The sequence below is a fragment of the Perissodus microlepis genome, chromosome 6 (assembly GCF_051167445.1).
Source record: "Perissodus microlepis isolate ML-2025 ecotype Zambia chromosome 6, ASM5116744v1, whole genome shotgun sequence".
Classification (NCBI taxonomy): Eukaryota; Metazoa; Chordata; class Actinopteri; order Cichliformes; family Cichlidae; genus Perissodus; species Perissodus microlepis.
Window position 1 is genome coordinate 4,481,075 of NC_140466.1, and position 22,898 is coordinate 4,503,972.

The 22,898-nt window shown below is 41.7% G+C and overlaps 1 protein-coding gene across 2 annotated transcripts; it reads left to right on the top strand.

Moving 5' to 3' along the window:
* The first annotated feature begins 2,919 nt into the window (after positions 1-2,919).
* Positions 2,920-19,040, top strand: rasal3 (RAS protein activator like 3). 2 transcript variants are annotated; one of them, XM_084930283.1, is made up of 19 exons: positions 2,920-3,800; positions 5,866-6,008; positions 6,106-6,184; positions 7,494-7,558; positions 7,665-7,750; positions 8,279-8,408; positions 8,498-8,596; positions 8,679-9,353; positions 9,477-9,621; positions 9,706-9,850; positions 9,939-10,175; positions 10,370-10,571; positions 11,478-11,569; positions 11,643-11,759; positions 11,984-12,149; positions 13,061-13,192; positions 13,282-13,472; positions 14,208-14,292; positions 17,225-19,040. In XM_084930283.1, exons 1-19 carry the CDS (start codon positions 3,191-3,193, stop codon positions 17,330-17,332), a joined length of 3,507 nt encoding a protein of 1,168 aa, XP_084786409.1. In that variant the 5' UTR covers positions 2,920-3,190; the 3' UTR covers positions 17,333-19,040. The 2 variants fall into 2 exon arrangements, with proteins under 2 accessions (XP_084786409.1, XP_084786410.1); XM_084930284.1 differs by lacking the exons at positions 2,920-3,800; positions 5,866-6,008; positions 6,106-6,184 and adding an exon at positions 6,203-6,693 and having other exon boundaries at positions 17,225-19,039.
* The last annotated feature ends 3,858 nt before the right edge of the window (positions 19,041-22,898 follow it).

A 22,898-nucleotide genomic window follows, 5' to 3' on the forward strand; every position in this document is an offset into this window, starting at 1 on the left:
TTCTATGCTGATGATATTCAGCTCTATTGCTATTTTAAGCCAATGGAAGTCCATAAACTGTCCTCTTTAATTAAATGTTTAGCTTCCATTGAACAGTGGCTTGGTGACAACTACTTACAGTTGAACTCTGAGAAGTCAGAAACATTAATTATTGCCCCCGACAACCAGATATCTCTAATCAAACAGCATCTTGGCTCTCTTGGCTCATCTGTTCACTTGAGCCTCAGGTACCTTGGTGTGATCTTTGATTCTGCCATGTCCCTAGAACAACACTCTCGCCAGTTGATTAGGAATTGCCTTTTTCAGCTAAGAAACATCTCGAAACTGCGAACTTTGCTGTCTAATTCTGAGTTAGAAATGGTTATTCATGCTTTTATTTCATCTCACTTAGATTATTGTAACAGTCTTTTTCTTTGTTTGAGCAAAAGGAATCTTGACCGTCTCCAGTTAGTCCAGAATGCTGCTGCAAGGCTTTTAACTAAGACACGAAAAAGAGAGCACATTACACCAGTGTTACGCTCATTACACTGGCTTCCAGTACATTTTAGAATTCATTTTAAAATCTTGGTACTGACTTTTAAAGCTTTGAATTGTAATGTATTTTATGTGTTTCTGTTTTATATTACTGTGAAGCACTTTGTGGTTTTTATCCTGTGAAAAGTGCTATATAAATAAATTGATTTGATTTGAAGATGGCGTGATATCATTCATGAGGGATACATTTGACATATGTTTCACATATTATAGACCAACAAGTTATTTATAGCAGTTTAAATACAAGCAGTCAGTTTTTGGCAAATACCGGAAATCAGTTTTTGGCAGACAATCACTTTTTGGCACAACACCTGTTCAGCCAGCCAGAGAACCCCCGGCCGCCCCGCTCCGATCGGTGCCCATGCAATCCCCAAAATGCGCTGGCATGATGTCGGGCAGCATGGGTGCGAGCAACTTTTTTTTGCCGACACCCATGATGCCGCACCCACCACGACGCAGCGCTGGCCAATCAAAAACAGCTGCTGTCTGTACCACATTTTTCTTGTTAAGGTAAAAGGTAAACTTTTCTGCAGTAAATCAATCGACCACCAGATGAAGACAAACACTGTGACCTCCACAAATGAATCTAAATACTTTCCGATTTTGTGACTGTAGATTCATCTTAAATATTAATAACTTATTGTATACTTAAGTATACAGTATTTACACATTTACCCGTTTATCTCTATTATTTTCAAATGTTATAGCTGTTTTTGGCTCGAATTGTAAACAGAACAAGCACTTCCTGCAGCATTCATCATTTTTGCCAACATTTTGAGGAGTTGTACAGACATGCTGCTTTGTGAAATGCTTCTTTTGTTGTGCTTTAAGAATACTTCTGCACCAGCAAAGATTCATTTTACTGTTAATGTTTAACTTCAAATCCTGTTGTGATCAGTATTCGTGGTTTTCAGGGTTTTTATGGCCAAGAACGGTGTTAGCATATACAGAGCAACCTTGACTGAGACTCTCTGTTGTCACTGAGTCCAGATCAGTGCCCTTGTTGTTCAAATGTTAATAAAAAAATGTGTTCTTGTAACTGCACAGTGATAAACCTGAGATTACAGCCTCTTATCACATAATGTAAATATTCAGCTTTTAGCCTTTTAGCTAAAATAAAGGGCTTTCATACGTAAATGGTTTTAGTTTATTTACCACAAAATGCTCCAAAATAACATTATAAAACATCCTGTTGTGTAAAATTAAATGGACCCCTTTTACTTTTAAACTAGTGTCAGGTTAAAGGTTGATTATAGTTCTAAAAGACAGCACACACATTATAAACACTCTCAAACTTCAGTTACAGTTTTTCTTTTAATTTTTACATTTAATTTTAATTATTTTTTTTATGTTGAGGCAGTCAGTTTTCATTGATTACGTTTCAAATTTAACCGCATACAGTCAAAGCATATTTTCGATACCAAATGCCCCCGGCCACTAGAGGGCCTGGACGAAACAAGACAAAAATGTAGCTTTCAGTGTTTTCACACACTCAGCTCTTTATAGAAACACACATATAAGCATGTTGATACTGTATTAATGTCACTGTGTGAATGTGATTCCTATAAAACCACTTCCCAGGTATTTTATAGCTTAAAGAACTGGAGAAGTGAACTAGAGGAATGTTCCCAATGAAAAATCTAAAGGTCCTGCTGTACTCCACCATTACTTCCCACAATTAGAAAGACAACATCTGACTATATTGCTGGCAGTTCACCCCACTGGCACACAGAAATACCCTGCAGGTATGTACGAGAAAAGAGCAGCATGAGAGCAGGAAGTGGTTTTCATAGTCAGTTTCCTGTAGCTTTGACAGGAAACTGACTCTTAACTGTCAACAGCTTGTAAACTCTCAGGTAGCTGATGCCACATGGATACTGATGTTTATTTCTCACAGATATCAGTTTAGTGGTCTTACTAAAAAAGTAAGACTGGGCCCAGAGCCTTCCATACAATATTTTTCACGTATATTTGACAAGAAAGATGTTGTCCTTGGTGGTTTATTTCATTCAAGTTACCAAGAAAATGAATCTTATTAACTGTATAGGAACTGGTGATTTATTAGATTCATCCATTCATTAAATATCTTCATATTACACATCTTGCCTAATATTGTCTCACGATGGATTTCTACTACTTTGTAACATGCAAAACCACATTTCCCTTGCTCATAATGTGACAGACTGAATCTGACAAGTAGGCTTCCTTTGAGGTCAAGGTGGACAACCTAAAACACACATTTTATTATAACATCTGTGGACATTTCTTTGAGTTTCACACAAATTGAATGCAGATTTGTTTTATTTTTTAGACAGAACAGGAAGAACAGACGGCAGGAAGTATTAAATGAAAACACTGAACTTCTCTGTGTCATTTCATGAGGAAGCAAACAGCCCAGAGAGATGGGAGTAGTGCTGCAGCACAGCAACCACAGGCAGAGCAGCTAAGTCGCGTGTTGTTGATCAACGTTTTTGCAAGACAGGAAATGAGAAACAGACAGTTAGAGGAGATACAGACTACGCTGTCTTCCTTTCGCACACGCAGCAATCTCCAAAGCGGCGGTAAATTAGGAGGGAGACAGGTGAATTCTCTTGTGAAGGTTTTTGATGCAACCTTGAAAACAGAGAGAATTTTAGTTACACCCTAAAAGTGTGAAATGGGCACTGAGGAGAAAGATCCAGAGCCTGCAGCTCAGCCAGCATCAAAGGAGCAGGGATCACCTGAGAAGGAAAATGAGCCTCCACAAACATCTGAGACCAGCGACCCTCTCAATACATACAAGTGGCATACTGGCTCCAAGGGAACCCTCAATGAGCAGAAAGAAGAAGGAGAAGGAACGCCGGCATCCTCCACATCCACCATGGAAAAAATTCAGAAGGCCTCTAGCAACAAGTGGAGCAAGATGCAAAACTGGCGCAAGGCCTTGAGCGAGGACCCCGGAGAAAAGAATTCATCCAATGGGAAAAGCAGCGATGCAGCCAAGCCTGAAAAAGCCTCCGGAGGAACAAGAAAGAACCCCTTCAGGAGGGCCCTGTCCGAGCCTCCTGGGTCTCTGTTTGCAACCCTCTCCACTGCCAATTCGGCTCACGCAGCTTCATCCTCTGCTGCAGCCACTTCTGCTGGCACAGAAGCCTCGGGGGCTGCCTCCAGTGACCCCTCACAGAAAGGGGGCGGAGGGGCACTTTTTAAAAAATATCTTCGGAGTGTGTCCCAGAAGCTCAAGAAGCCAAAGCTACAGCCCCGCAACAGCACGCCAGCCCTTGCAGGTAAGACTACTACAATAAAAGTACAGCGTACACACAAAGCCCTGCGCATTAAGGTCATTACTCAATCCAAATATTATGTGAAATATCAGAAAATGTTTCCTATTTGCGATCACACGATTTGTGATTTCCTGTTAAGTAGTTAGGACCATTTAATAACACTCAGCAGTATGAGTGGTATGGGTGACCTCTGTCAAAAGTGGATCTGGAAATTTTATCTGCAATGTTACTATTAAGACTATTTTAGCATCTGGCTCAGTATTAAACACATGTAGAAATAATTAAAGAGAGAAGCTGAGAATTTAAATAGGCTTACATTATGTTAAAATACATTATAAATATAAATCATTTATAAATCACAAGTAAAAGAGTGGATCTCAGAAAAGTTACAGGTTATGAAAGTGATGAAAGAGTTAAATACAGCCAAACACCACTGAATGACTTTGACACTTCCAAAAATATCTTAAACATCAGCAAACAATTTAAACAAAATATTGTAAAGATATTGAGTTGCTTCTGGGCCATCACCCAGTAAAGTAAATGATAGTGTGATCTCGGATATTGTGACAAATCTGATGTCTATTGATGGCTATTTAAAGTCCCCTAACCTCAAAAAATCTCTTTTATAAGATGTGTAGATGCAACATTTACATCCTCAAATAAACAGTAAAAATTATCAGTACAAAGACAAAAGGAAAGTCTGTAACTGTTGGAATAATTTCTAAACAAACAGTAAGTATTATAGGCCGAGATTAAAACATTAGTAGTAGCAGCAGTAGTGGTAGTAGTAGTAAATCTGTGAGGCAAGTGTGGAGTCATTGGACAAGCTTAAAATCTAAGCCCTGCGCCCTTCAAGTCTATGTTTAAGGGCTCTCTCCTTGTAGATGACAGATTTCTCTCCTTCTAAAAAGCAGAACCCAGACAATCGTCATTATCTCATTTCAGACATGAATCATTGCGAGACCAAAACCGCCAAAACAGCAGAGAAATGACCCAGAAATTCAAAGTAACTGAAGAACTGCAAACCAGCACCCACACTTAACTAGATTCACTAACCAACTTCCCCAGCGCTGAGAAACAAATGCATACTAAGAGGTACATGGCTAAAAAATGTACAGCAACATAATGTGTTGTTGTGACACAGAAGTTTCTGTGCCCCTTATATGAAAATGGTAGGCAAATCCAACCAGAAGCCTACCTGCTGTTAAGATACAAAATATGAACTCTAGTCAGATCTACACGCATTCCTGTACTTGTGCAGAAACTAAAAAGGAGTGTCCTCAGACAGCTAATACAAATGATGTCTGAACATTTGTCTAATGACATCAGAAACCTCAATCCACCTCAGGACAGATTCAAATAGTTGTACCTATACTGAAGTTCTCTAGAGGTCTTTCATCTCAGCTGACAGGAAGTGAGAGAAACATCTGCAACACACACAGACAGATCATGCAGGTGTGAGCCAAATGAGGCATGGCTGCATGGCGAAGATACCATATTTTATTATTAAAAAGAACAAGAAGAAAATATAATTGCTTTAAAAAACAAGCATTACTTTCCTGCCACCTTCTGCTCTCCTGGGCTTTTATGCATGTTTTAGTGATGCAATATTATCTTTATCTTCTGCTGGCGTTTCAAGAACAGCATATACTTGATAGTAAGATAATGTAAACATTAAGACGACATAAAAGCACAATGGATGTTGACATCGAGTAAAAAAAAAAAGACACAAAAAACCTAACGACAGCCCACAGGATGTGCGCAGGCCTTCATGGCGTGTAATAAAAAAGAGAGAGCAATAGCGTCAGTGGCCAAGGCAACACCTCAAATGGGAGTGGCCAATCGCTGTGTGAGATAAGTGTCATTACCAAAAATCAAAAACAAACCAGCCCGGCAGCATACGCCTCCAGTTAAGCAGTATCTGTACATCATAAACACTTTACTGTCAGTTCGTCAAAGTGAGAGAAATCAGCACATATTTAGCATGTGATTACATGTGTATACTGACCTTACATGATTGATCAGTATCAAAATGTGTTTGTCTGTGCAATGTTTACTTGAATTGCAGGTTTGAATGAGGTTGTGCCGACACCAGCCGGACCCTGCGAACTCTCAAGACTGCAATGGGTCCCGCCTCAGGAGGTCCCCTTATGGGACATCAGCAACTGTTGCCTGGAAGATGGGCAGATTCTCATTTCCCCAGAGGAAGAGGTACCCACAGATAACAGCATGTTATTTATACTGATTTCAAATCATGTTGTCATAACCATGGAGAGTGAAAATGCCCGTTTTTGTGTGTCCGTCTTAGCCAACAATGTGGACTCGAAACCGTGTCAGCAGCTGCTTGTCCAACCTCAGCATGCAGAACCTTGTAGACATTGACACAGGTCCGTATACACACGTAAAGCAAACAAAAATGATGTGCAGATTAAAATGCAATGAAGAAAAATCATCAAACACCCCCAGCTTAACTGTTACTGACATCAGCGATGACTATTGCACTATTTCCGCAGAAGACACAGAGGAAATAGCTAAATGTTTGTTCGTGGCAATGTCTGTAAGATCGCTTCCTCTGTGTTTTTTTTCCCTCTGGGGAAGATAGCATCAAGACAGGGTTTTAGCAGTCCAATGAAAACTCGCAGAAAGACAGAGCGACATGATATAGTCGGTATCTTCCATCCATGCAGTTTAGATATTTTGCTTAGAAGAGGTTCAGACACTGCACTGTGGAGATGTTCGATCCTGCACCGACTGGCTGGGTGACTCAATCGGCTCTTTTGAAGACAACAGAAAGGAAATGATAAAGACACAGAGACTGAAGTAGCAGGACTTTTGCACACACCTCTGGACTAAATGATAGGATTTAAACGCTGGATTGTTTGTGGTGGGAATTTGGGTAAGCAGCGAAAAGAAAATCGGACACCTGTGTAATCTTGTAATGAAACACATCAATATCGCTGACTATAGATAAGCAAAAGAGGATATCATGATCTCCAGTTAGAGATATCAATTTTCTGACTAAAAGGTTAAAATGTTCACACAAAACAGGAAAAATCAAAATGGGAACATTTACGTTTGTTCTATGTAAAGCTGCAGTACACTATGTGTTATTTAGTGACATATGTGCAATTAGTTAACTTTACTGAGATAGGTCTAGCTATCAGATTACAGCTATAAACCACATCCTGAACTGGCTCATCTGAACCCATCTGGAAATATTAAAACCTTTTGCTTGATGTTTTTGAGAGTCTTCAGTAGAAGTTATTTGTGTTAGATGAGTGAAAAAACAGAATTTTGCTTGAAAATTAATCATAAAATGGTGTGCATAACTACTTATTTTACTGCTTTGTTTTCATATCAGCAAAATAATCACAGGTTATTTAACCCCAGGTGCTCTCATATGACCTGGAAGTCACTTACCATAATGGAACTTAGCCAATTTTAATTGTATTAATATTCGTGCTATTCCTGCTTCACCAGCACACAATATCTGCTCTAAAGTTAGCCTGCCAACCATTTGATTTGATGCCTGGAAACAACTGACTCACAAAAAGGAAGAAATATGTAGAAGTACTGACCACAAACTCTAAATGGAAATAATCAGTACTGCCTATAATTTCATTTAGTTAAGCCAACTTGTCCTGCCAACACTAATGAAAAACTGACAGACAATTTCATTTTCATCCCAATCCCTAGAATGCAGCCCCGACCATGGGGGCCAGCTTGGTCCTCGGCCAAAGGCTCAAGATGGCGGTGTGAGGGTGAGTGCAGTATGTGCCAGAGACAATCTTTGCGCTAGTTTTCCTTTTCCTGTTGATACAACACATAATTGCCCAAATGCACTGTGTTTGCATTCTTCACCCGTAGGGACTGATCAAGCGACGTCTTGAGAACAAAGCCAAGAGGAATAGCAACACCCAGCTAAACCAACAGGGACTTAACAAAGGACGCAGGTAAAGTGCACTGCTGTGTTTTTCAAAGCAGATATACTGCACTCCATATCCACCTTTGGTCTAAAGTAACTTCTCTCATTGTCTTTCATAATTTAAGGCCAAACTCTTATCTTCAAAAAACCCTGCCTATAATCCATCTATCATGTTCTTAATCACTTTTTCAACAATAGACTAACCGATCAGTTTCATAGTAAACCTCACTAAAGGTCCAAGAAGCTTGCAAAGAAAGCAACTGGACGTCTTTAAGTTTTGGAAACTTAAAAGAGTTCAGCATGACCTGGTTGACCTGGTTGAGAGAGAACCTACACACACATAGAACCTCACTAAAGAATAATTCAAACATGTTGGCTAAAAATTTGGGGAAAATAAGACTTTGCAAGATGTTCTTTTTAAAAACAACCACAGTGTTAATGTAATGTCTCGATGGTAAAACAACCTGCAGGTAGTGAAAGTGTACATTGTGAGTAACTTTGACAAATCTCCATTTCCTTTTTGTGACTGAATTCTTCCACTGTGTTTAATTTTAAGGCTCTATGAATCCCGAGAGTCTGTGTCAATTCCAGTCAGTCCAGTGGGGACGCTAGATCTGAGTGCAGACACCAGCACCGTCATCAGACCGGTCCACAGCTCCATTCTTGGGGAGAAGTACTGCTTTGAGGTAGACTTTAAAGGGCACTCCCATAGATTCATTAACGAGTACCGTAAAGTATTCCAGTACCACTAACTGTTAGTTTCAATGTGCTATAGGTGATAAACTCTGAGAACACCCACTGCTTCGGCTGCTCCTCGGCTGCTGAACGTGACCGCTGGATTGAAGATCTGAGACGAGCTGCCCAGCCCAACAAGGTGAGCTTTCAGCCGCCGGTCCCACCGGTCATGCAATATTCAAATTGTGTTGTGCTACTAATAACATTCATTGTATTCACAGGACAACATCGAGCGCACAGAGAACTCGCTGAGTCTGTGGGTTAATGAAGCTAAGGATCTGCCACCCAAAAAGCGTTATTACTGTGAGGTACACCTGGATGGCACCTTGTTCGCCCGCACGACCAGCAGAGCTGTTGGCAAGCTTCCAAACCGTTCCAGCCTGGCAGGAGATGGCTCCGCTGGGTCTTCGGGAGGCCTGGGGGCCAGTGGAGGTGCGACTGGAGGGTGCCAACTGTTCTGGGGAGAATTCTTTGAGCTCGACAACCTGCCTTGTATCTCCCAAATCAGCCTGCACCTCTTCCGGGAAGAAGACCCCAAGAAAAAGCGGCATTCCCGAGACGACTTCAGTCTACACCCTCTGGGAAGCGTGACCATACCTCTAGCTGACATTCGAGGGAGGACCTATCAGGAGAAGTGGTACCCCATCACTCCATATAAGGCGTCAGGCTCAGCAGGGAACAAAGAAGCTCTGGGGCCGCAGGCTTCACTCCGCATCAAGGCCCGTTTCCAGAACTTGCAAGTTCTGCCGATGGAGAAATACAAAGAGTTTGCCGAGTATGTGACTGTGGATTATGTAGAAATGTGCAGAAACTTGGAGCCACTTCTGAATGTGAAGGAGAAGGAAGAGCTGGCAGGAGCTCTGGTCCACGTACTCCAGAGCATCGGCAAGGCCAAGGTAAAGAATGAGCATAAATGTAATTTTTTTTTAATGCAATTTATGAATCAAACTTTATTTTTTCACAATATGTATCAAAAATACAACCAGAAGCATATTCAGCAGTAAGCTTTTATTCCTTAGGAATTTCTCATTGATTTGGGCAACGATGAGGTGGAGCGTCTTGGAGAAAAAGAAGCAATGATCTTCAGAGAGAACACACTGGCCACTAAAGCTATAGATGAATATATGAAGCTGGTTGGTCAGAAGTACCTCATCGACACACTAGGTAGGGCAGATCAGTCGTAAAGGTGGCTGCTTGTATTCAATCGTACTGGGTTTTCCTGAACTCTATGCTTTCTTTTCAATGCAGGAGAATTTATCAACCGTCTATATGCATCGACTGAGAACTGTGAAGTTGACCCTCGTAAATGTCCTGCGGCTGAACTGTCAAGCAACCAGAAGCACTTGAGGGAAACCTGTGAGGAGGTGGTGCAGAAGATCATTGAGCTCCATGGGTGAGAGAAATCAGCTTAACATACAATAAATGATTTGGGTATCTCTCACATTCAGAGATCTCATACTTGACATGCTTCTTTCCACTAGGCCTTTTCCTGAAGAGTTAAACAGGATCTTCTCCAGCTGGGTAGAGGTGTGTGAAGACCAGGGCAAACCGGAGATTGGCCATCGGCTCATCTCTGCTTCCCTCTTCCTTCGTTTCTTGTGTCCTGCTATCCTCAGTCCTTCCCTTTTTGGTCTGACGCAACCGTACCCGGAGCCAAACACCCTGCGTACCCTTACGCTGACAGCCAAAGTCATCCAGAATCTGGCCAACTTCACCTTGTCAGTAGTTTATGTCACGTTTGTGCATTTGTTCCTGGGCAAATTGTTTGCTTTTGTTTGTTTGTTTGTTTTGGCATACTGAAAGATATAATCTGGGAATATGGATAAAGATATTTTTTGTTGCACATATACAATAACAATAAAGGGCCTGAAATAAATACCTAAAGTAAATTAAATTTGTTGTTCTTACTTAGGTTCGGGGAAAAGGAGGAGTACATGCTCTTCATGAATGAATTCCTGGAGCAGCACTGGGATGGAATGAGAGGCTTCCTACAAACGGTGTCGAGTGGAGACACTGAGATTGCAATGACATCCTTTGATGGCTATGTGGATTTGCCTCTGCGTTTGGCTGTGCTCCATGGACTGCTGGTGGACATCATCTACCAGAAGGACCAGGTAGGCAGGCAAACATTAGTCCAGTTTGGTAGTTAGTTTTAAAGGAATTGTGTAACTCTTGCATTGCATGGCTCCACTAGCTAGCTTAACCACAGTGGAAGACAATTTATAAACAGCTATCAGGGGGATACTTATAATTATAGTTTATATGAAGATTTCATTTCATTTATTTATTTATTTATAAAGCACATTTAATAACAACAGGGAGTTGACCAAAGTGCTGTACAAAATAACAATTAAACAATGACATTAACAACAACAACAGGTAAGAAAATTAAAAGAAAATTAGGATAAAAGAATTGGTAACTCTCACACAGTTTCGAAAGCCAGAGTAAAAAAATATGTTTTAAGATGCGATTTAAAAAGAGTAACAGTTGGGGCCTTTCTAATGTGGAGAGGTAGATCATCCCACATTTTTGGTGCCACAACCGCAAATGCCCGATCTCCTCTATGAACCATCCTAGACTTATGTAAGGTAAGGAGCAGGTGATCGCTTGATCGGAGGGCTCTAGAGGGCGTATAAAGCTGCAAAAGGTCAGACAAATAGTCCGGTGCCTGGCCAATTAGCACTTTATAAGTCAAAAGTAAGATTTTGAATTTAATTCTAAAAGGCACTGGAAGCCAATGAAGGGAAGCAAGCACCGGAGTGATATGTTGGTGTTTCTTCACACGAGTCAAAAGGAGAGCTGCAGCATTCTGTACAAGTTGGAGCCGGGCCAAGCTGGACTGACTGACACCCACATATAGATAACTTCAGTTATACATGGTGTACTCACGCACTAATTCTACCCTTTAAGATTGAATAGTGGAATTGTAAAGCGCTTTGAGGGGTCCCGAAAAGCGCTATATAAATGCAATCCATTATTATTATTATTATTATTAACATGCTACTTGTTTTTCCCTCAGGAAACAGTTGACAAGCTGCACCCTCTGCCTTCAATTCTGAACCAAATAACAGAGTCACTAGGCCCTGAAGCACCTCGGATAGATATTAACAGGTATGTTGATTTGTGTGATTTGTCCATCATATTAGTTCTGCTGCGTGTTACTAAAACAGTGATATTCCTGCAGCCAAACAGGACACATCAAGCCAGCGTATATTCCTCCTAAGGACTTGAGCAAGTACAGCCCTCTCCAGTCGTCTCTCCAGCATATTCCTCAGGAATCCAAAAGCACACGTGACAACAGGTCAGTTTCAAAGGGGCACAGTGGAGGTCAGACGCAGCTCCTCCCAATGTCAGTGTGGAGGAAGGACTCTCTCAAGCTATTCAATTACAAATTCAGTTTGGGTCAGATAGATTTGATTTTTATTCCATTTAGGATCCTTTGTCTGTGCATTTTAAACATGGTATAATGTGTTCATTGGCATTTAAATAATTAACACTGATCCGTTTATTCACCGTGGATGTCAGGAGTCAAAGGAGGAAACCGATCGCCAGAACTCAGAGTGCCCCACACAGACGTCCGGCACAAGTAAAACGTGAGATGAAGAGGCAAACGAGCTCCGAGGCTCTGCCGACATCTGACCACGAACAGGAGGCGGAGCCCAACCAACCACTTATCTCACCACCAAATACTGTGAGTATAAACAGGAACTGTGAACTGCCTGTAATAGCAACTGAGCTGCGCAGCTCATGTTCTCGTGTTTATGCAAAAAGGACTTCAGCTTTTCATAGAGGAGGCTATAGTTCATACTCTAAAGCCTTTAAACAATAAACAGCCTTGGCCATTTTTAATGACCAAGCATGACTAGATTTTTTACAGAAATACTATGAATCTGTTTTTGTTTATCATATCTCTACTGTATCTTTTGTCTGCGAAAGAAATGTTGTAATATAATTACAACGTTAAGTGTTTAAAGACACAAATTACAAAACATAATTACATTTATCTTCTTAAGTCTTGCAAAACAACTTTACTTTATTGTAATAAAAGTAGAAAAAAATTAATAAAGTTACATCTGAGTCAGTTTATATATTACAGTGTGCATATGTCATATGTCAGTGTAACAGCAAAATACAGATAAATTTGTGACTCTGTAATATTCTAATCAACAACAAAGTACGGTTGTTATCACAGTCAGGCTGTTTTTTTTTTTTATCTGTTGTTACTTCCTTTCTTTTGCTCAAGTTAAATCTGGATCAGATTGTTTCTAGATTTGTAATATTTAAATATTTTATGCAGAAACACTCAAAATATTCAGATTAATGGAATTCCTGAGAGCCGTACATTATTGCAGAACATTACATTGCATTGATTGGAAGTGGACAAACACTTATCCTTGCCACACTTATCGGCCAGGTCCAAGTTTTATGAGTAGTGGATAAAAAAAATCATCATAGGAAACATTTTTATGTCTAGGAATATCACAACAGCATACATAAACACAGATCAGGGGTCTTAAGTGGCACCTCTGAGTCACTCAGTCACTCACTTTCAAGTTTCACTGAGAGGAATAACGCAGGGAGTTTCTGCTCATGTTTTCCCAGAGCGTCTCTGTCAAGCGTGCACCTGCACCGGTTCCCTGGATAAAACCCGGGGACCCCAACCCACCAGGCAGCCACACCCGGCAACCGAGCGAGATCAAGACTGAGAATGAGCAATTCAGCTTACTGGATAAGGTATGGCAAGCCTCCTACATATTATAGTGACAGTGTAAAGTGTTTGCTTTCAATGCTACAGTTTATATGATGTCTACGTGTAATGACAGCATGCTCAGGAGCTGTCGGAGCTTCGCCTGGGCATAGAGCAGGTGACGGAGCGCGAGCTGGACATGGCTAAGCGCCTGGAGGACTTCATCATCCAAAGTCAGGACCAGAATGCAATACTGCAGGAAGAGGTCAACGAGCTCAGGAATGTGCTGGCTATGCGTGAGGAGCAGCTTGCCAGTGCCACCTTCAGGTTAGTCTGTGCATTAATGTGTGTGTGTGTGTGTGTGTGTTCCATTTGAAAGTAAACACAAGGTGTGACTAAAGAAATTGAAAAAATCTTTATCCAGTTTAAATTTGGAGGATCTCATACTTAAAACCAGAAGGTCGTGCATCTCTGGACAGTGTTGAGAGCACCTACTATTTTAGATCTCTCTGTGACAGTCATGTTCGATCAGCTTGCACTCGTGCAGTGGGATCTCCCTCCATGTGTCAAAATCTTCTGACCTCTGAATCCTCTTTCTCACACTACATAAAAAGCTGCACACCTGTAAATCATGCTCATGCACCGCTATGGTACCAAGGCATCATCCTGTCTTCCCTAAAGTACTGCACCTAAATTCTATAGCTACCTAAAATTTGATCCCACAACGGACCGATCAGTGTTGAGCACAACTCTGAAAACAGCTAAAACTGCTCAGTTACAACTGGACGCCTAGCTTTCATCAGCATTGATTATTCTCCACATTTAATTCATGTCAGTTTTGAAAGAGCGTTTGGTCTCTAGAAAGGTCAAGATCCGAGGTGACCACACGCAGAAGATCAGCCAAATTGAAATCAGGAAAGAGTTTTTAGATTTGAGTTTTTTATCGACCAGTTCTCAGAACATTTTGATCACACCTCATATATTCTGTGCTTTATCCTATTCAATCTGCAACCTCAGTGTTTCTCTCTTAACAGCATGTCTTCTTATCTGTGTGTTTTGCAGGCTGGGTGTGATTGAAGAGGAAAGGGAGGAAGATGAGAGGAAGCTCAGTGTTGCCATTGCAGCAGCCGAGAGAGTGAATGTGCTGGTAAGTGAGATGAAGAAAGTCCACTGTCAAAGAACAGTGCTTGTAAATAGTTCACTTCAAGAACCACATTTTATTCTCCTGAACCCCACAGAGCAGTGTGCGCTGGTGCTCCCTGGTGGGCTATGGTGGTACTGCAGGTCACCTGCATTTGTTATTCCTCATTTATCTGCCTTGATTTGATCTAGAGAGTATCCGGTATTTTGTCAGTCATCACGAAGGAAGTCCTTATTCTTAGCCTAATGAGTTGATCAGAGATGAGGTTTAAGGGTCCAGTGGGATGCAAAAGATTTTCGCATTTTAAGTTGAGATAGAAAAATAGAACCAAACCACTGATTTTTAAAATTTTCAGAAATCAAAAACTTTCTGGTAGAAGAATTTGTGTCCATAGAGATAACGCTAACATAAAACAGTTCACTTAAATTATTAAGTAGTAACATTTAGTACTTTTTTATATAATTATAAATTTAATGATTTTATTTTCTGTTCTGACCTAGTTAGACTATTCTAACATGTGCAGCTACCGCAGGCTTTGGAATTTGGCCTATGAATACCTACTTTTTTTACGCTCTATATGCAATTTACTTTAATTTATAAGCGATATAACTGTATGATATTTATAAATGACACTTTGAGTCATGCTACCAGTAGAGATGGTCGCCTCTCTTTGCAAGCCCAGTGGAGGAGTGAAGACAGCCAGAACTGGCTCAGAGCATCTCAGTCCAGCCCTAGAGGTCCTTCAATTAAAACGTAGCAAACTAAAAGGCAGAAATATATTCATTAGTCTCTTAAAAACTGTAATGGAATCTGCTATTTAATAACAGAGGGCGCAGGTTATGTTTACTATGCAGGCAAACACAGTCTGCCTCAAATAGTAGAAGCTACCTGTGTTACCTTAATCATCAGCAGTCACTGAATTCTCTGAGATTTGTGATCGTTTCATAAACAACAGTGTATTTTATGCCTGATTAAATTAAACCCTCAAAATATTTAACAGAATGCCGGTGACTTTACTTTAGGGGAATGCCAAAACCTTATGCAGGAAAAAGCCCGGATCACTGCTGATAGATAAACATCCTCTGCATATTTCAAACACTGCCTCTATTGTTATCAGTAGGCTAAAAGATTACAGTTTCATATGTTGTAGACCCATAAAAACTGAATATTTAAAAGCAGTTAAATGCAACTATGCTGATTAAGTTTTATAAGAAATGATCTGAGAGTGGTTTAAGTGTATTTGATGCCCTTTAAACAAGCTAATTTGTATTTCTTAACCAAATACAGGGAGTGCAGAATTATTAGGCAAGTTGTATTTTTGAGGAATAATTTTATTATTGAACAACAACCATGTTCTCAATGAACCCAAAAAACTCATTAATATCAAAGCTGAATGTTTTTGGAAGTAGTTTTTAGTTTGTTTTTAGTTTTAGCTATTTTATCTGTGATATCTGTGTGTGCAGGTGACTATTACTGTGCATAATTATTAGGCAACTTAACAAAAAACAAATATATACCCATTTCAATTATTTATTTTTACCAGTGAAATCAATATAACATCTCCACATTCACAAATATACATTTCTGACATTCAAAAACAAAACAAAAACAAATCAGCAACCAATATAGCCACCTTTCTTTGCAAGGACACTCAAAAGCCTGCCATCCATGGATTCTGTCAGTGTTTCGATCTGTTCACCATCAACATTGCGTGCAGCAGCAACCACAGCCTCCCAGACACTGTTCAGAGAGGTGTACTGTTTTCCCTCCTTGTAAATCTCACATTTGATGATGGACCACAGGTTCTCAATGGGGTTCAGATCAGGTGAACAAGGAGGCCATGTCATTAGTTTTTCTTCTTTTATACCCTTTCTTGCCAGCCACGCTGTGGAGTACTTGGACGCGTGTGATGGAGCATTGTCCTGCATGAAAATCATGTTTTTCTTGAAGGATGCAGACTTCTTCCTGTACCACTGCTTGAAGAAGGTGTCTTCCAGAAACTGGCAGTAGGACTGGGAGTTGAGCTTGACTCCATCCTCAACCCGAAAAGGCCCCACAAGCTCATCTTTGATGATACCAGCCCAAACCAGTACTCCACCTCCACCTTGCTGGCGTCTGAGTCGGACTGGAGCTCTCTGCCCTTTACCAATCCAGCCACGGGCCCATCCATCTGGCCCATCAAGACTCACTCTCATTTCATCAGTCCATAAAACCTTAGAAAAATCAGTCTTGAGATATTTCTTGGCCCAGTCTTGACGTTTCAGCTTGTGTGTCTTGTTCAGTGGTGGTCGTCTTTCAGCCTTTCTTACCTTGGCCATGTCTCTGAGTATTGCACACCTTGTGCTTTTGGGCACTCCAGTGATGTTGCAGCTCTGAAATATGGCCAAACCGGTGGCAAGTGGCATCTTGGCAGCTGCACGCTTGACTTTTCTCAGTTCATGGGCAGTTATTTTGCGCCTTGGTTTTTCCACACGCTTCTTGCGACCCTGTTGACTATTTTGAATGAAACGCTTGATTGTTCGATGATCACGCTTCAGAAGCTTTGCAATTTTGAGACTGCTGCATCCCTCTGCAAGATATCTCACTATTTTTGACTTTTCTGAGCCTGTCAAGTCCTTCTTTTGACCCATTTTGCCAAAGGAAAGGACGTTGCCTAATAATTATGCACACCTGATATAGGGTGTTGATGTCATTAGACCACACCCCTTCTCATTACAGCGATGCACATCACCTAATATGCTTAATTGGTAGTAGGCTTTCGAGCCTATACAGCTTGGAGTAAGACAACATGCATGAAGAGGATGATGTGGACAAAATACTCATTTGCCTAATAATTCTGCACTCCCTGTATGTTCCCTTTAAGGTACTGGATATTTAAAGTTTAGCGACAGTGGTTGATTTCAGCATATTAACAGCTGTTTTTAATGTGCTCACACAGGAGGAGCAGTTTGCAGGGCTGCTAAGGGACCTTCAACAGCTCAGCGAGGCGTACAAGAGCAGCCAAAACAACACACAGCATCCTGAAAAACCACTCAACACCACCTGAACCCCGAGAAAAAGGGTTACGCTTTGGGCTTCACAGTTTTTATACACACACACACACACACACACACACACACACACACACACACACACACACACACATACAGCCTGATGCCACAATCATGAATTCCTGGTTAGATATAAGTTTATTTTATAAAGATACCCATAATGAACTCCAGTTAAGGTGAACATGAAGGCTGTAGGATTTGTTCGCATTTCCTCTTTCACTGTATCTCTGCTTGTAAACCGTTTTTTTTAATAAAAAAAAAGCTGCTGCCTAATGTTTTTCTATTTAAGGAGTCTATTTTGCATTTGTCATGTTAAGTGGTCTATTTTGTGTCTATTTTAATCAAGAATAATCACTGTAACTTGATTATGATTATGGATTTGCAGGGACAGGTAACCCCAAAATCTATAGTTTTTCTTGCCTGTAGTCATAGACTGTATAAAAAAAGGAGAGCCACTATGATGTTACCCATTGGTTAGTGAAGAGTGTTTTCTCTGTCACCATCTCAGTGTATTAAAACTGTGTGGAAAAATCCACCACAAAGCAGGCCAAACAATCAAACAGAAAAGTAATACAATTCTAACAGAAAATAAAAATTAAAAAAGAAAAAAACAAATGAAGAAAAACACTTTAAAATAGGTTTGTAAAAATTTTAATGTGCAAGAATCTCCTGCCTCCAGAAAGCTGCATTAGTAAACTTTGCTGTTCTATAACTAAATCGTATGGTCAGATAGCAATGACAAAATATAGCCTGGTAAAGACTACAGTATACATATTGAATTTAGTAGTGGGTGGTAGTGTAGAGCAAGTGACAAGGAAAGGACAGCATCAGCAGACGGGTCAAATTTCTTTTAAGTGTACTTTATTTCCTTGCATGTCCATTCTACCATTTTAAAATAACCCCGGTTGTCAAAATCTCACTTGTTTTATACAGAATTTTACACACATCTCAATTTCATTATTCTCCACCATTAAGAAATAGGTTAGACCAAAGAAGATAATCGAAACAAATAAACAGGAATAAAATTATTCATCCAATTGACAGACTCATTTACACAGCTAAAGGATTTGAAAAGTAAAACACTGCATACAGTACAACTCAAACGTTACTTTAAAGAAAATAAACAATACTATCAAAAGGAAAAAAACCCTTCATTTGGTTGTGTCCAGTGAATCAATCAGTGACCTCATGACCTTATATAAACAGGAAGTGCTGGGTTGGCCCCTCCCACACACCTGCTTTGGATATATGACCAGAACAAAGGGACAAACAAAGGTAAGTATAGCCAAAGCAACATAAGCAAACATAATTTACCAGAAATCTACCTGTCAACAGAAGAAGATTCAAATCACCTGATGGTTAAGTAGTATTTGCTTTAAAAGAATATGCGTGCATGTAACATAATGCTACCACAAACAAACCCGGGATAGTATTTAGAGCAAAGTTACACCAGCAATATCTAAAATAAAGCATTACGGCCAACTGTAAAATAACATGGGATAAATTATCAAGATGTTTAAGGAACAAGAGGTAAATAAGTTCTACCACTTTTGGATTTTTGGCTTCACAACCCCCCTTCATGGTTCATGCACGTCGAAGTTCAGTTTCCTCTTCGTAGCATTTCATTCCAATGACACAAAATGCCATCATGTGATGGCGTTGCTGGATCCACTGTCCACCCAGTGTGTGATGACCCTCCTACAGGATTGCCCCCGCCCAAGGGAAATACACTGCTCTCAAGGGCACTGCTTCTGAGGTGCTACTCCCTCTCTGATGAAGAGCAGGCTGAGAAACTCGTCTCTCGCGTGCCTGGGTGATGGTACCGCTCTTGAGCTCATGGAGAGCATGCTGTCCTTGCTAGGAACAAATGACGGAGGATTCCTCTTCACCTACCTCTTCTTCTGACAGCTGCCAGCTCCAGTGCGACCTGGCCTTGCCAACTCCCCGCTGCTGGCCGCGAGGGATTACCACTTGCGACTATGGAGCGCCTGGGCATTGTGCAGTGCCTGGGCTTCCCCGTTACAAATGGTGCCCAAATCTGACGGTGGGAGGCGGCCTTATGAGAATTTTCGCCGTCTTAATAACGTCACAGCAAACAATCGCTATCCCATTCCCCACATCCAGGATTTTTCCGTCCATCTTCACGGGACCTTGATTTTTTTGTAAGATTGATTTAGTACATGGGTATCACCAGGTTCCCATGCACGCTGAGGATGTCCCCAAAACCGCCGTAATTACTCCGTTTGGCCTTTTTGAGTTTTTGCGCTTGCCTTTCAGCCTGAAAGGTGCCACCCAAACGTTTGGTCTCGGTCTTGCGCGGGCTGTGTTTCGTTTTTGTATATCTAGATGATATCCCGGCGGCCAGCAGTTCAAAGAGACGGCACACGTCCCATCTGCGTCAGGTTTTTCAGCACTTGGCGGCATGTGGCCTAATCATTAACCCGTCTAAATGCCAGTTTGGGTTGCCGATTCTAGACTTCCTGGGGCACTGTATTTCCGCTGAGGGTGCGGTTCCATTGCCAAAGAAATTTGGGCTGTTCAAGACTTTCTGCTTCCGACATCTATTAAACCACTGCAGGAATTTTGGGGGATGGGAAATCTTTACAACCATTTTCTCCACAGAGTGGCACACCTGCTGCAGCCGCTATATGGCGCATTGAAGAGTAAAAAGACTAATGACTGACTGATTCCTGGAATGCATCCGGGTGTTTTCTGATGCCAAGTCCACATTAGCTAACGCTGCCCTTCTGGCTCACCCATCCCTGTCGGCGCAGATTGTGTTTACCACTGATGCGTCGGACATAGTGGGTGGGTGCCGTGCTAGAACGGCGAGTCTCTGGTGTCTGGCAACCGCTTGTCTTTTTCAGCCATATGATATGGGACAATGAGCACAAATACAGCATTTTTGACAGGGAGTTACTTGCTCTCCACCTGGCGATGCGCCATTTTCATTTTTTTTTTTTTCTTGAGGGTCACAACTTTACTGCATATGTGGACCACAAACCTTTGACGTTTGCGATATCCAAAGTTTCTGACCCATGCAGTGCACACCAGCAGCGCCATTTGGCCGTCATTTCTGAGTTTACGATGGACATTCAGCACGTGGCTGGTAAGTCCAACCACATGGCTAACTGTTAGTCCTGCGCACTAGTTTCTCCCGTTTATGTCGGCAGCATAGACTATTCTGCATGGCTGCTGACCAGAGTGGTGACCTGGACATCCTTGCGCTTAAGTCTGCGCAGACAGGCATGATGCTGGAGGACAGACCCATGCACGATGGCGGTCCTCTCCTGGTCTGTGACGCTTCCACCGGCTGCCCACACCTGGTGGTTTCCTTCCATGGCGTTGTCGCGTTTTTAACTCTGTGCATGCTCTCTCATCCAGGGGTCTGTTAGGATCACCAAGTGGCTCCACTCACACCCAGTGTTAGGGGAAGTGAGAGGGTGAGGTTTTGGTGCTTTGAATGTTCAGTTGTGTGAAGCCGTCATTAAAGTTGGAGTAAAATATTGGGATCTGTTGTGTCGTCTTTACATACCTCCACAATATCAACTTTTATATCAGAAAATTAACTATGCAAAAATTATTTTCTTTTTCTCTTTTTAGCCATATTTTTCAAGCATACAGCATAATAAAACCCCAATATTTTTAGTGGCCACCATATATAGGGTGACCATATTTTTGACTTCCAAAAAAGAGGACACTTGGCCCAGTCATTAAGAACTTTAATAATACTATTTGTTTAAAGAAAACTTTAACATGTTTAAACGATGCCTTCTCTGTGCGGTTAATGGTGAAATAAAAAATGTCATATAGGCTTTTACAAGTCTACAAGTGCAAAAAATAGGATGGTTGGTCACCCTACCCCTATGGCCACCCTTATGAGAGGAAAAAAAATAAAAAAATCTGGAGGCGCCCCTGCTGCCCGACAGGGCTGGACAGGTAATCAGAATCAGAAGACTTTATTTATCCCCAAGGGGCAATTAACAAACAACTGAGCATACGTTGAAGATTAGGACAATAAGAACAGGCAATAGGAGTGAAATAATAAATACACAGAATATACAGTTTTAAAATTACAATTCTAAAATTAAAGTGACTGAAGGTGAATAACTAACTGCAAGTGACTAAAAGTGATAAAGTGTCAGCAGTGTAAGAAGAGTGTAGTTTATGGGTGTGGGAAATGTTCTTATCGGCTGGAGTTAAAAAGCAGAGTGGCTTTGGGGACAAAGGTGGCTCTCCTCTGTCCTGCAGGAAATGCAGCAGAGGCGTCGCCCAGAGGGGAGCCATTGAAATGTGGGGTGAAGAATGTGAGTGGGGTCGTTGATGATTTTGGCTGCCTAAGGGCGTGTTGGCTGAAAACGTGCCAGAGTTCTGACAGGCAGGCCAATGATTTTAGAGCACACTGATGCAGTGTGCTGCAGTCTGTTCCTGTTCTGGAGGCTGAGGGAGTGGAACCAGCAGCTGATGGACAAGGTCATGATGCTTTCCAGGAAGGCATAGTAGAAAGTCATCATGATGGGTGTGCTGACTCCAAAGGAGTTGAGTTTCCTAAGGAGGTATAGCCGTTGATGGCATCTCCTGAGAATCTCCTCTGTGTTGGCAGAGAATTTCAGGAGGTTGTCAAAGATGGTTCCCAGGTATTTGTACTCCTCAACTACCTCCACTGGCTTCCCGTGGATGGTGGTGGTGACTGAAGCAGCCAGATCCCTCTGCCTACTGGAGAAGGTCACCACCATCTCTTTGGTTTTGCTCACGTTCAATTTAAGTTTGGAGCTGTCACACCACTGTACAAACTCCTGCAGAACGGGCCCGTGGTGTTGTGAGGGGCCTGACAGCAGTGACAGGAGAACTGTGTCGTCAGCATATTTCACCAGGTGACAGTTGGGCTGTGTGGATCTGCAGTCATCGGTGTAGAGGATGAAGAGCAGGGGGGAGAGCACACAGCCCTGGGGGGAGCCAGTGGAGGTGGAACAGAGACCAGAAAGAGACTTGTTGACCTGAACTTTCTGAGTCCTGTTGGTCAAAAAGTCCAAAATCCACAGGATTAGCTGATCGTCCAGGTGAAATCAGGTGGAAAGTTTAGTGGCCAGGATATGAGGCTGCAGAGTGTTGAACGCTGATGAGAAATCGGCAAACAGAAGTCTGGCAGAGGAGTCAGGGAGCTCCAGATGTTTGTGGATGGAGTCCAAGATGAAGATTTTGGCATCAACACCTCTGCGTGCACGGTAAGCAAACTGGAGTGGGTCCATCAGGGGGTCAGTTGCTCTTACGATGTGCTGTTTTATGATCTTCTCCATGGCCTTCATCACCAGGGAGGTGAGGGCCACAGGACGGAGATTATTCAGAGACTTTGGGTTGTTTCTTATGGGGATGGGAATGACTGTAGAGTGTTTCCACAGCTGGGGGAGGGTGTGACTGTCAATTGAGTGTTGAAATAGAATCCAGAACACACTTCCTAGTTGCCCTGCACAGTGTCTCAGAACTCGACTGCTAATGTTGTCAGGGCCGGGTGAGCTCTTCTCCCTGGTCCTCCTGAGGGCTCTCACCACATCCTCAGTCCTG

Coding starts and splice junctions, on each gene's coding strand:
- rasal3 (XM_084930283.1), top strand. CDS start 3,191: ATGGGCACTGAGGAGAAAGATCCAGAGCCTGCAGCTCAGCCAGCATCA. Junction 11,570..11,642: donor CCTCGGATAGATATTAACAG/GTATGTTGATTT, acceptor ATATTCCTGCAG/CCAAACAGGACACATCAAGC. Junction 13,473..14,207: donor CTTGCCAGTGCCACCTTCAG/GTTAGTCTGTGC, acceptor TGTGTTTTGCAG/GCTGGGTGTGATTGAAGAGG.